Here is a 14,737-nt window from a genome sequence, read left to right on the forward strand (position 1 = left end):
TGCCCACATATTTTCTATGGGATTGAGGTCAGGGCTTTGTGATGGCCACTCCAATACCTTGACTTTGTTGTCCTTAAGCCCTTTTGCCACAACTTTGGAAGTATGCTTGGGGTCATTGTCCATTTGGAAGACCCATTTGCGACCAAGCTCTAACTTTCTGACTGATGTCTTGAGATGTTGCTTCAATATACAGTTGAAGTCGGAAGTTTACATACACTTATGTTGGAGTCATTAAAACTCGTTTTTCAACCACTCCACAAATTTCTTGTTAACAAACTATAGTTTTGGCAAGTTGGTTAGGACATCTGCTTTGTGCATGACACAAGTAATTTTTCCAACAATTGTTTACAGACAGATTATTTCACTTATAATTCACTGTATCACAATTCAAGTGGGTCAGAAGTTTACATACACTAAGTTGACTGTGCCTTTAAACAGCTTGAAAAATTCCAGAGAATTACGTCATGGCTTTAGCAGCTTCTGATACAAAGAAACAGGCTTCCTTCCTAACTCAGAGTTTAATGGCTATGTTAGGAGAACACTGAGGATGGATCAACAACTCCAAAATACTAACCTAAATGACAGAGTGAAAAGCAGGAAGTTTGTACAGAATAAACATTTTCCAAAACATGCATCCTGTCTGCTAAAAGGTGCTAAAGTAAAACTGCAAAAAATGTGGCAAAGAAATTAACTTCATGTCCTGAATACATAGCGTTATGTTTGGGGCAAATCCAACACAAAACATCACTAAGTACCACTGTCACGAGAATTTTCAATCCCAATGATAATAATTAACAATCAATAGCTCTGACCAATTCCCGAGGTTTGTAAGACCATGGGTATAATAATAATTAGTCAAAGACTCAGCTTATGCAAAATGTTAGTACAGTTTATTCAGAGAACGTTCTCAAGTCCACAATACAAAGACATCCATTTTATAGCGGCACACATACTTCCACACAAATAGTAGATATCATACGCACATACATACACACGAACAGTAGGTATCCTACGCACACACTGTACCAATACCCAGCCGACAAAGATTAGGGACCGTGAGAAGCACTCCCTGTCCTCCCTCAAGATTAGGGAGTACTCACTGCCCTCTCCCAAATCTCTCAGAGGCCCCTAGCAAGGTCGGCACCGAATTTTGCTCAGACACTCCGTGTTTAAGATACTATAAACAATATATTGTACAGATATATTGTTTTACCCTAATTCTGACTAAAACTACACACATCATGAATTATACTTTTACTGACTAAAACTACACACATCATTAATAATAATTTTATGATTCTAATCAATTTCATACAATTATATGGTTTCAGGGTGGAATATTCTAATCATTCATTTAAACATATAAATTCCATCGACAACCACTCTTCCTATTTTCAAGCATTGTGGTGGCTGCATCATGTTATGGGTATGCTTGTAATGAGCAAGGACTAGGGAGTTTTTTGGGTTAAAAAAGAAATGGAATAGAGTTAAGCACAAGCAAAACCCTAGAGGAAAACCTGGTTCAGTCTGCATTCCAACAGATACTGGGAGTCAAATTCACCTTTCAGCAGGACAATAACCTAAACACAATGCCAAATATACACTGCAGTTGCTTACCAAGACAACATTGAATATTCCTGGGTGCCCTAGTTACAGTTTGGACTTAAATCGGCTTTAAAAGAAAACGATTTCATCTATTTTGAATTCAGGCTGTAACACAACAAAATGTGGAATACATTAAGGGGTATGAATACTTTCTGAAAGTACTGTACATTAATCGCTGTTAAGCTCTGCTGTATGAATTGAGAATAATGCACTCTGGTTGAGACCATCTGAATGGCTCCGGAATAGATCCCACACAGTGAGGTGATTTAAGGTAGCATCACTTCAGATATTTAGCTAACATGAATCCTGCCACGATCCCTCCTGTGATTCCGCTGACAAGACTGCCAGACACTGCACCCACCAACTGAGTGAACACCTTAGACTCGGGCTCCGCTGCAGGGACAACAGAGGGACACCACAGTTAAATAACATGGCATTTTAGGGAATGGAGTGCAAGCAGTGCAAAAGCCTGCATCACTAAGCTGTTTAAAGATGTGGTACTGGCAATATTAACAGCATTAAGCTCTGACTGGTTAGTCTCCATGTAGAAACCTCCATGTTTCCTTTTTACAAATGACTATCAATCTATAAATCAGTTCCCTTTAACCACTTAATAGCATGTTCTATTTACTTATACCAGGGCTCTCCAACCCTGTTCCTGGAGAGATACCATCCTCTAGGTTTTCAATCCAACTCTAATCTCGCGCACCTGATTCTAATAATTAACTGGTTGATAAACTGAATCAGTTAGTTCCAACTGGCGTTGGATTGAAAACGGGACGGTAGCTCTCCAAGAAGAAGGTTGGAGAGTCTTGACTTATATATAGACTGGTCATTTTGTGAATCAATATCAATTTATTGATGGAGGAAATCATTACAAGGCAGCAAATATGACAACACACGAGTGGCTATTACGTACCTTGTACAGAGGCGGTATAGAATGCTCTCTCTGTATTCCCACTGTGGTGAATCACTCTACACTCAAAGATGCCTTGGTGGTGCTCTTGGAAGTTATCTATGATTAAATGGCTGTTTGTAACCATGGCCTCCTTGGGTAGGGCCATATCTGGGATCCTGGTCCAGATGTACTGTTTGGCTTTGGGGTACATGTCTGACAAGCAGGTAAGGTTCAGCTGAACCCCATAGGAAATGGCCTGCAGTGGGAAGGACTGGATACTTGTGTTTGCTGGTCCGTCTGCAAAGATCAAACAAATGTTGTAAAAATGCATCGATAATATGAAAGTATATACACTGAACAAAAATGTTATATTTCAATTTCAATTTTTTTGCTGAGTTACAGTTCATATAAGGAAATCATATAAGGAAATTAAGCCCTTATCTATGGATTTCACATGACTGGGAATACAGTTGTGCATCTGTTGGTCACAGATACCTTAAAAAAAAGGTAGGGGAGTGGATCAGAAAACCAGACAGTATCTGGTGTGACCACCATTTGCCTCATGCAGCGCGACACATCTTGTTCGCATATAGTTGATCAGGCTGTTGATTGTGGCCTGTGGAATGTTGTCCCACTCCTCTTCAATGGCTGTGCAAAGTTGTTGGATATTGGTGGGAACTGGAACACGCTGTCGTACACGCCGATCCAGAGCATCCCAAACATGCTCAATGGGTGACATGTCTGGTGAGTATGCAGACCATGGAAGAATTGGGACATTTTCAGCTTTCAGGAATTGTGTACAGATCCTTGCGACATGGGGCCGTGCATTACCATGCTGAAACATGAGGTGATGGCGGCGGATGAATGGCACGACAATGGGCTTCAGGATCTTGTCACGTTATCTCTGTGCATTCAAATTGCCATCGACAAAATGCAATTGTGTTCGTTGTCCGTAGCTTATGCTTTCCCATACCTTAACCACACTGCCACCATGGGGCACTCTGTTCACAACGTTGACATAAGCAAACCGCTCGCCCACATGTCTGCCATCTACCCCATACAGTAGAAACCGGGATTCATCCGTAAAGAGCACAATTCTCCAGCATGCCAGTGGCCATCGAAGGTGAGCATTTGCCCACTGAAGTCGATTACGGCGCCGAACTACAGTCCGGTCAAGACCCTGGTGAAGACAACAAGCACGCAGATGAGCTTCCCTGATATGGTTTCTGACAGTTTGTACAGAAATTTGGTTGTGCAAATCCATAGTTTCATCAGCTGTCCGGGTGGCTGGTCTCAGATGATCCCGCAGGTAAAGAAGACGGATATGGAGGTCCTGGGCTGGCGTGGTTACACGTGGTCTGCGGTTGTGAGGCTGGTTGGACATACTGCCAAATTATCTAAAACAATATTGGAGGTGCACCTGTGTAAATTCTATGGAAACAGCTCTGGTGGACATTCCCGCAGTCTGTGTTGCCAATAGCATGCTCCCTTAAAACTAGAGACATCTGTGGCATTGTGTTGTGTGACAAAACTGTACATTTGAGTGGCCTTTTATTGCCTCCAGCACAAGGTGCACCTGTGTAATGATCATGCTGTTTAATCAGATTCTTGATATGCCACACCTGTCAGGTTGATTAATTATCTTGGCAAATGAGAAATGCTCACTAATAGGGATGTAAACAAATTTGTGTACGAAAATTTGAGAGAAATAAGCTTTTTGTGCATATGGAAAATTTCAGGGATATTTTATTTTCAGCTCATGAAACATGGGACCAGCACTTTACATGTTGTGTTTACATTTTAGCTGTCAACATGCTGTCACTTGTAAATGCAAATAGTACAATTAACAATCAACCACCCACCACTGCGACCTGTATGCTCTAGTGGGCTGGCCCTCACTACATATTCATCGCCAGACCCACTGGCTCCAGGTCATCTATAAGTCTATGCTAGGTAAAGCTCCGCCTTATCTCAGCTCACTGGTCACGATAACAACACCCACTCGTAGCACTCGCTCCAGCAGGTATATCTCACTGGTCATCCCCAAAGCCAACGCCTCCTTTGGCCGCCTTTACTTACAGTTCTCTGCTGCCAATGACGAATTGCAAAAATCGCTGAAGCTAGAGACTTATATTTCCCTCACTAACTTTAAACATCAGCTATCTGAGCAGCTAACCGATCGCTGCAGCTGTACATAGCCCATCTGTAAATAGCCTTTTTGCACACCAGTATTTCTACTTGCACATCACAATCTGCTCATCTATCACACCAGTGTTAATTTGCTAAATTGTAATTACTTATGGCCTATTTTTTGCCTTACCTCCTCACGCCATTTGCACACACTGTATATAGACTTCATTTTATTTTCCTATTGTGTTATTGACTGTACGCTTGTTAATTCCATGTGTAACTCTGTGTTGTTGTCTGTGTCGCACTGCTTTGCGTTGCTTTATCTTGGCCAGGTCACAGTTGTAAATGAGAACTTGTTCTCAACTGGCCTACCTGGTTAAATAAAAGTGAAATACTTGTCATAACAATTAGAGTGGGGATATTATTACAGTACCATCAGATAAGGCATCTTAAGCTTAGCAATGTGGAACCCCTGCTTGTTGGCCCCTGGCTAAAGTAGTTAGTAGTACACTTACATTGCACCTCCAGTTTCATCTCTTCCTTTACCTCGGACACCACATTCTTGGCCACACACTGGTAAACCCCTTGGTTGCTGCGGTGTAGCCGGCCCGTGACGTTTCCTTGTGCGTGTCGATGCAGATTCTTGGGCCACAGCTCCCCTTTTCTCTCCCACTCAATGGTGGGGGTGGGGTGGCCGTCACTTCTGCAGCTCATCACCACTTCCTCCTCTTCCATCCCAGATGAGGAAGCACTGATGTTGATCTTGGGTGCATCTGGAACACAACAACACGTTACTATGAGATATCTGAGGACATATCATATTATCATATTGCTTTAGGATCTATCCGATCCTGTCTGATCTACATGAGTGCCCAGGGAGTGGCGCCTTTATGGCGATTAGTAATTCAGCATAAGTCAAACAGTTCAATAGCGCAAGGATTAAGTGTACTGTACTGCCATTAAGGCTGGAAGGAGACATCTTTGAACACAGTGAATCATTTCAGTAACACTCTACCGAGAGCATCCAGGTAAAATGGTTTCTAACTTGTTAAAAGCAAGTCTTATAACAAGTCTTATTTGCTGTTTCTCTATGCGTAAGATTTTCAAACGTTCCAACCTGGCTGGAATTTTAGTCCAGATCATTAGGATTATAAGACATTATAAAGGGGATATAAGATGATTATAAGACATAAAGGGGATATAAGATGATTATAAGACAATATAACGGGGTTCAAACATACTCATGACAAGTCTTACAATGCATAGCTGCATCATAATGCATTATACATGGATGCTTTCAGTAACGTGTTACCATTATTTATTCACAAATTAACTAGGGACTATCACTAAAACACTGTATACCATTCTAAAGTGAATCTGAATTGTAATTAGGTACTCACAGTGTATGTCTAGACAGTAAGAAACCTGTTTTGAGTTATTTCTCATGTCTGCTTTCACTTCACAGGTCAGACTGTTCCCAGTATGGTCCCTCAGGGCAGTAAGAGTCAGTGTGTCTGACACGGTAGCTGCATCCAAAGTCTGCTGCGTTTCATTTTTAAGAAGCTCACTTCCTAGATACCAGCTTATGTGGACACGGTCAACGTGGTCAAATGCATCAACACTGCATGTTACATCACAAGCCACATTTTCCGTCAAAATACTTGGCATCACCAACACAGGTTGACTAAAAGCTGTAAAATCAGAGAGAAGTTGATGGAGAATGATTTTGCTCTTTCACATGATGGCAAAACAAGTTATTTAGGCCTTGGCTAAGGTATACTAGCATTATAATTTACAGTGTAAATATGTCAAATTATTCAAGACATTATTCAAGTAATGACAGTAGTTTTTGAGGTTATGTCATCACATGCTACAATTATTCTACTTACCATAGACAGTCATCTTGACAGTTTTTTGTTTTTTCTCTGAACTGCCATCGCACTTTGCATTGCAGGTATATCGACCCGCATCCTCAATCATCACGTTGGAAAATTTGAGAGTGCTGTTTTTGGTTAGCATACCATCAGAGTCAGTAGTAGCTCTTGTCCACCTGAACTGTGGTGCCTTACAACTACCAACGCAAGCACAGGTGAACTGGAAGGCTGAACCTGCCAGCACAAATACCTCATTCCCAGGAGGTGAAATGGCGACTTCTTCTATCTGACTACTGACTACAAAACAACAATACATACATTAATTGAATACATAAAATATCCATAGCATAAATGGAATTAATAATGTTCATTTATTGATCAGAGAAAGGATGTTTACCTGTAACATGGAAGAAGGCACACAGTTGAAGAAGTTGCATCTTTTTCATGTCCATTCTTCAGGTAGAATATTGAGCTTGAATGTAAAGTTTTGCTGCAGAGCTTGGCCACTCAATGTGCAAGGTATCCACCCTTTACTTTAAAAAGACCGGACATTCCATGATTCTGATGCCAGGAAGGGCTAGACTAGATCTTTTCCTGTTACTTTGGGCTCCTTAAGCCATTTCCAAATGAAAACATTGATGGCCACAGGAGACCGTGTGTGTGTGTGTGTGTGTGTGTGTGTGTGTGTGTGTGTGTGTGTGTGTGTGTGTGTGTGTGTGTGTGTGTGCGTGCGTGCGTGCGTGTGTGTGGTGTGTGTGTGTGTGTGTGTGTGTGTGTGGTGTGAAAGTGATGATAATGAAGCCCCTAGTCTCCTGTAATGGCCAAATGTGACAAAAAGTTTTGCACTTAAAAATTCTGCTTTATTAAAATGAACACAAACTGATTTACAATTTGCATATAACACTATTACAACCATGGTCCATAAAACAGTATATTGAAAAATACATGAAACTAGACAAACTAGTGTTATACACAATGTTTTTACAAATAATTGACTAATTTGTTGAGTGTGCTTCCAGTTGAGTGTATTCCATAATGGACCTACAGAATAACGCTGTAACAGCATCACTAACATTTTCCAATTGAGAGCAACATTATAGTGTAATTTTCGATTGTTGTCAGGTAGGCTTTCTAAAACATTGTAGCAGCTGTATCCTTACAATAACCAATGTCATAGCAGTTCAGATTATATTCAATTCATCTCGGCCAAAAATTCCCTTCGACTATTTTGTCTTGGGAGAAGGTCATTACGACATATTCATCGTAATAGGCTCCCCAACTGCAAAATTCTCCCATGAGCACGGATCTTTTCTAAATTCCTCGTTCTTCCAAGTGTAGAAAAATGGGTTTGTAACAAAGATAGTGCAGAAAATCATCCATGAACATTTCCTAAGTGCCAATGGAACCGTGGTAAAAAGTGCTGGTAATAACACCCAGAAAGGTCTGTAGTGTAGTGTGTAGTGTAGTGTGTAGTGTAGTGAGGGAGCGAATAGGGAAGGTTATTCACGATAGGAAAATGTAATATGCTGAGCCTCTTCACACTGATCTGCACCCTTCGAAATATTTTCAAATAGCAATACAAAACAACCATTGTCTGACCAACAATAGTCAACACCAGGGTACCCGCTTCAAATGGGTCAGAGAGAATGGGCGTCCCTCCTTTGAGCACTGATGCTGCGGAAGCAGGGAGACATGAGCATCCTTCCTGTGGGTACCGCGAAGACGTGATCCAGGGTAGAAGAAAGCCACGACGGAATTAGCATCCATTCTGTGTATCTTTTTTGGTAGATGGACAGATACGTGTTGATTACCAAATCACCAGCGACGTATCGGTTGACGGCTATGAGGGAATGGGAGAGAAGAGAGACAGTGATGCCGAGGAATAGGAGCGCATCTGTGAAGGCTTGGTACACAGCCGGGAAAGAACTGCCAGCGGAAATCTCCACTGCCTCGTGCGGCATCCAAAACGCGCACACCAACAGGTCGACTATACAGCCGTTCACAATGAACGCATTGCTAGCCGTCCGAAGTTTCTTAAATGTCACGACCAGGTAGACAACCAAAAGGTTTAAAATTGTCCCAAACAAGCACACGAGAGAATAGACTGCCGCAAGGCTGATGTTGGCATTGTGTCACACATCGCAGTCTATCAATTGCGCCGATTCGTTTGGCATGTTTGAAGAATAAAAACGGGTTTTAATACGAAAGAACGGTAAGGAGTCCTTATGCAATATTGTTTATGCCAATCTCCTATTCAGTGGATATGTTCCCCATGTTAATGCGGCAGTGATACAGTTGCATGGGGGGTAATAGACTATGCGCGCAGCGCGCCTGTGGTGATGCTACAGAGTGCAGACACTAGCTCAACAAAGACCTATAGGAAGAAGAATGGAACAGCACGCAGGTTCATGTTAACACTTAGCCTACACATCTAGCCTATTGCACCCAGCGTCTTCATTAATATTGAATGATTTCCAGGTACTGAAATAACTAGAAGCTCAAATAGGCAGGGACGGATTAATGCAGGCAGGGTAAACAGGGGAAGCCCCTGGGCCCAGGCGCATAGAGGGTCCAATAGGCAAAAAATAAAACTGTTAAAAAGGAAATATATACAGTATATATTATATATATACAGTTGAAGTTGGAAGTTTACATACACCTTAGCTGAATACATTTAAACTCAGTTTTTCACAATTTAGTCCTAGTAAAAATTCCATCTTAGGTCAATTAGATCACCAATTTATTTTAAGAATGTCAAATGTCAGAATAATAGTAGAGAGAATGATTTATTTAGGCTTTAATTTCTTTCATCACATTCCCAGTGGGTCAGAAGATTACATACACTCAATTAGTATTTGGTAGCATTGCCTTTAAATTGTTTAACTTGGGTCAAACATTTCGGGTAGCATTCCACAAGCTTCCCACAATAGGTTGAGTGAATTTTGGCCCATTCCTCCTGACAGAGCTGGTGTAACTGAGTCAGGTTTGTTGGCCTCCTTGCTCGCACACGCTTTTTCAGTTCTGCCCACAAATTTTATATAGGCTTGAGGTCAGGGCTTTGTGATTGCCACTCCAATACCTTGACTTTGTTGCCCTTAAGCCATTTTGCCACAACTTTGGAAGTATGCCTGGGGTCATTGTCCATTTGGAAGACCCATTTGCAACCAAGCTTTCACTTCCTGACTGATGTCTTGAGATGTTGCTTCAATATATCCACATCATTTTCCTACCTCATGATGCCATCCATTTTGTGAAGTGCACCAGTCCCTCTTGCAGCAAAGCACCCCCACAACATGATGCTGCCACCCCCGTGCTTCACGGTTGGGATGGTGTTCTTCGGCTTGCAAGACTCCCCCTTTTTCCTCCAAACATAATGATGGTCATTATGGCCAAACACTTCTATTTTTGTTTCATCAGACCAGAGGACATCACACCCAAAAGTACAATCTTTGTCCCCATGTGCAGTTGCAAACCGTAGTCTGGCTTTTTTATGGCTGTTTTGGAGCAGTGGCATCTTCCTTGCTGAGCGGCCTATCAGGTTATGTCGATATAGGACTCGATTTACTGTGGATATACATACTTTGTACCTGTTTCCTCCAGCATCTTCACAAGGTCCTTTGCTGCTGTTCTGGGATTGATTTGTACTTTTCGCACCAAAGTACGTTCATCTCTAGGAGACAGAAGGCGTCTCCTTGTTCAGCAGAATTATTTTAATTTATTTTATCTTTATTAAACTAGGCAAGTCAGTTAAGAACAAATTCTTATTTTCAATCAGGGCCTTGGTTAACTTCCTTGTTAAGGGGCAGAATGACATATTTTTGCCTTGTCAGCTCGGGGATTCGATCTTGCAACCTTTCGATTACTAGTCCAACGCTGTGACCACTAGGCTACCTGCCGCCCCAATGGTATCACGGCTGCGTGGTCCCATGGTGTTTATACATGCTGTGGCAGACCAGGGGGTTGGGTCAAAACGTTTACACAGATCAGACAAGAGTTTGATTAGGGTGTTTTTTAAATAATAAATCAAAAGAAAATAATAGGTCTCCCCCATGAGACCCTCTCCGGGATACCGTCTTCTGGGCTCCGGGTCTTGCTGTATCTTGTCGGGCACACAAACGTCTTAGCTCGGGCACCGTCTCCAACTACACGGAAGTCACCTTACTTCCCCCAGTCCTCTCCTGTGTGCTGCCCTTCTGGCAGCTTTATGGGACTTGTACAGCTGGTGAGCAATCAGCCCTTGATTACTCACAAACGCCACAATCAGCCCCAATTAGTCCTGGGCGGAGAGCCCGTCGAGACCTGGCACGTCCAGCAGATGGAGCCATCTCCTTGTGATGTATACTCCGTCTGTCACCAGGCCTCGACGAGTCTCCCCCTGGTGGCTCACCTGCTGTACGCCACAATGCGTACTATTGTTTGTATAGATGAACTGGTAACTTCAGGCGTTTGGAAATTGCTCCCATGGATGAACCAGACTTGTTGTGGTCTACAATTTTTTTTCTGAGGTCTTGGCTGATTTCTTTTGATTTTCCCATGATGTCAAGCAGAGGCACTTTGAAGGTAGGCCTTGAAAAACATCCACAGGTACACCTCCAATTGACTCGAATGTTGTCAATTAGCCTTTCAGAAGCTTCTAAAGCAATTATGTAATTTTCTGTCATTGCTGTTTAAAGGCACAGTCAATTTAGTGTATGTTGACTTCTGACCCACTGGAATTGTGATACAGTGAATTATAAGTGAAATAATCTGTCTGTAAACAATTGTTGGAAAAATTACTAGATGTCCTAACCGACTTGCCAAAACTATAGTTTGTTAACAAGAAATTTGTGGAGTGGTTGAAAAACGAGTTTTAATGACTCCAACCTAAGTGTATGGAAACTTCCGACTTCAACTGTATGTGTTCATATTTTTTTCATGCAACTGCCAACCACAGGATGACTCAGGAGCCCGCTCTGAATGAGTGTAGACAGCCTTCTACTGCTCTGCTATTCATCAGATGGGGGAGGAGAGGAGGTAGGGGGCCCATGTGGGTAACTGGGGGGCCCCGTCTTGGTTGGGTAACTGATTCAGGGCTGGCCCTAGCCTTTTGGGGGCAAGATATGGTTGGGGGGGAACTCCCCACCTCGCAGGCAAAACACAAAACACGGCAGAGAGAAAGTTAATTTCCGCAATTCTACACATTATGCTATGAGGCCTATAGAAGATTTTGCCATTTTAAAAGCAAGTTTTCTGCATTTCTACACATTTTGCCATGGTGCAGAGTAATTTTTGCGGTTTTAAAGCTAATTACCTGCAATTCTACACATTTTGCCATGACTTCTGCCATGTTAATGATATCTGAATGAGAGTGACTAACAAAATCAATAGGGGCCCCCTGGAGGTCAGGAGGTCACATAAAACTTGTTAGCTGACATGGCTAATTGAGTGACTGTCAGTGACTGATATAACAAGATTAAACTGCGGATGCACATTACAAATTGCACCTACCATATCCTACTATTCTAACTCAGTAAGTTGACTACAAAAAAAAAACCCAGGGCCTATGATTTCTTAATCCGGCCCTGCAAATAGGTCTAGTCTACCCTGCCTAGGCCTACATATAATATCATCTAAAGTAATATAGCATAGGCTATTCTAATAATTGAATAAGGAACATCCATAAAGTGATTATATGGCAGGCAAGTGTCATAAACCAATGCATCCCCAGAGAACGGCGGATGGCCTGATATTTAATATTAAATGAGATGAGTCGGGGCTGCCTTTTGAAAATCTATGGTATCAGCCAAGCTAAAAAACAGTTTGTTAAAAAAGTATATATTCCAGGACCTCCCTCGTGGCGGCGCGGTCTAAGGCATCACTACAGACCCGGGTGCGATCCCGTGCTGTGTCACAACCGGCCGAGTCCTACACCACCTTTTGCAGTTTTGATGGATCATCATTGACGGGTTTATATAATTGCCAAAACCCACACCAGTCAATGGCATTCCTCTCATTTCCAAACATGACTGCAGCATTTCAATAGCTAACAAGACATTCACATGAAAAATAATCAACTTTGGAACAAGCTGAAGGAAAGATAAGGCCTCATGCATCTGAATCAGTTTCAAATTATTCAACAGCGGGTGTCTAACCATAGCTTATACAGGACACTGCACTTTCATACACTATAAAACACTAACAATCACATGTACTAATTTAAAAAATAATGTAGAGTACATTATAGGTTACACTTTATGTAATCTCCAACGGTTGATTTAGAGCAAATCATGTAATTTAAAGCAATGTTTTCTAAAAAATATATAATTCTGTATCTCTTCACTGCGAAGAAATCTGGACTTCAGCTCCAAACATCCAACGGTCCTATTATGTGTACGTCATTTACAAAAACGGGAGTTTCACGTACACAGGAAGAAATAAATCCAATGCTTCCTTATCTTGAAAGTAGTAAACTCAGCAAAAAAAGAAACGTCCCTTTTTCAGGACCCTGTCTTTCAAAGATAATTCGTAAAAATCCAAATAACTTCACAGATCTTCATTGTAAACGGTTTAAACACTGTTTTCCATGCTTGTTCAATGAACCATAAACAATTAATGAACATGCACCTGTGGAACGGTCATTAAGACACTAACAGCTTACAGACGGTAGGCAAATAAGGTCACAGTTATGAAAACTTAGGACACTAAAGAGACCTTTCTACTGACTCTGAAAAACACCAAAAGAAAGATGCCCAGGGTCCCTGCTCATCTGCATGAACGTGCCTTAGGCATAGAGCAAGGAGGCATGAGGACTGCAGATGTGGCCAGGGCAATAAATTGCAATGTCCATACTGTGAGACGCCTAAGACAGCGCTACAGGGAGACAGGGCGGACAGCTGATAGTCCTCGCAGTGGCAGACCACGTGTAACAAGACCTGCACAGGATCAGTACATCCGAACATCACACCTGCGGGACAGGTACAGGATGGCAACAACTGCCCGAGTTACACCAGGAACGCACAATCCCTCCATCAGTGATCAGACTGTCCGCAATAGGCTGAGAGAGGCTGGACTGAGGGCTTGTAGGCATGTTGTAAGGCAGTTCCTCACCAGACATCACCGGCAACAACGTCGCCTATGGGCACAAACCCATCGTCACTGGATCAGACAGGACTGGCAAAAAGTGCTCTGCACTGGCAAGTTGCGGTTTTGTCTCACCAGGGGTGATGGTCGGATTTGCGTTTATCATCGAAGGAATGAGCGTTACACTGAGGCCTGTACTCTAGAGCGGGATCGATTTGGAGGTGGAGGGTCCGTCATGGTCTGGGGCAGTGTCACAGCATCATCGGACTGAGCTTGTCATTGCTGGCAATCTCAACGCTGTGCATTACAGGGAAGACCTGCTTCTTCCTCATGTGGTACCCTTCCTGCAGGCTCATTCTGACATGACCCTCCAGCATGACAATGCCACCAGCCATACTGCTTGTTCTGTGCATGATTTCCTGCAAGACAGGAATATCAGTGTTCTGCCATGGCCAGCGAAGAGCCCAGATCTCAATCCCATTGAGAACGTCTGGGATCTGTTGGATCGGAGGGTGAGGGCTAGGGCCATTCCCCCCAGAAATGTCCGGGAACTTGCAGGTGCCTTGGTGGAAGAGTGGGGTAACATCTCACAGCAAGAACTGGCAAATATGGTGCAGTCCACACCAGATACTGACTGTTACTTTTGATTTTGACCCCCACCTTTGTTCAGGGACACATTCATCCATTTATGTTAGTCACATCTGTGGAACTTGTTCAGTTTATGTCTCAATTGTTGAATCTTATGTTCATACAAATATTTACACATGTTAAGTTTGTTGAAAATAAATGCAGTTGACAGTGAGAGGACATTTCTTTTTTTGCTGAGTTTATTTATGCACCAGAGACAAATTTACCCTTTCGGGTTTTGGTTGACTATGCAGTATGGCAAACATAGTTACTATTTTATTTTAAAGAATTATTTCAAGTGGATCTTTGTGGAGTATTATACAAAGGTTTTTGGTAATCGACGCTCATGATAACGATTGTCTGTGGCTGTTTAAGATCTCTTTCAAGTTAAGAAATGTAGGTTAACTACCCAGCTTAGCAGAGTTGATGCAGAGCCTTTATTGCAATAAAAGGCTCTGAGTTGATGTGCCTTAGTTGTTGTACTTGGAAATAAATATGCTATTTATAAAGAGATGCTATGTTCAGTTAACATTTTAAAATAAAG

The 14,737-nt window shown here is 42.2% G+C and overlaps 2 protein-coding genes across 2 annotated transcripts; both read right to left on the reverse strand.

Moving 5' to 3' along the window:
• Positions 1–868: 868 nt before the first annotated feature.
• LOC139539551 (vascular cell adhesion protein 1-like) lies at positions 869–7,055 on the reverse strand. The gene is made up of 6 exons (XM_071342610.1): positions 6,905–7,055; positions 6,523–6,804; positions 6,034–6,324; positions 5,149–5,406; positions 2,525–2,800; positions 869–1,998 (listed from the first exon to the last, which is right to left on the reverse strand). Exons 1-6 carry the CDS (start codon positions 6,957–6,959, stop codon positions 1,883–1,885), a joined length of 1,278 nt encoding a protein of 425 aa, XP_071198711.1. The 5' UTR covers positions 6,960–7,055; the 3' UTR covers positions 869–1,882.
• A 255-nt stretch (positions 7,056–7,310) lies between these two features.
• On the reverse strand, positions 7,311–8,801 carry gpr88 (G protein-coupled receptor 88). Its single transcript, XM_071344311.1, is given in 4 exon segments — positions 7,311–7,756; positions 7,758–7,984; positions 7,987–8,249; positions 8,251–8,801. Coding segments are annotated over 4 exon segments (978 nt in total). The 5' UTR covers positions 8,682–8,801; the 3' UTR covers positions 7,311–7,699.
• Positions 8,802–14,737: the final 5,936 nt, after the last annotated feature.

Source organism: Salvelinus alpinus, chromosome 15, assembly GCF_045679555.1.
Source record: "Salvelinus alpinus chromosome 15, SLU_Salpinus.1, whole genome shotgun sequence".
Taxonomy (NCBI): Eukaryota; Metazoa; Chordata; class Actinopteri; order Salmoniformes; family Salmonidae; genus Salvelinus; species Salvelinus alpinus.

Coding starts and splice junctions, on each gene's coding strand:
- LOC139539551 (XM_071342610.1), bottom strand. CDS start 6,959: ATGGACATGAAAAAGATGCAACTTCTTCAACTGTGTGCCTTCTTCCAT. Junction 2,801..5,148: donor GATGAAACTGGAGGTGCAAT/GTAAGTGTACTA, acceptor TGATCTTTGCAG/ACGGACCAGCAAACACAAGT. Junction 1,999..2,524: donor CTATACCGCCTCTGTACAAG/GTACGTAATAGC, acceptor TTGTCCCTGCAG/CGGAGCCCGAGTCTAAGGTG.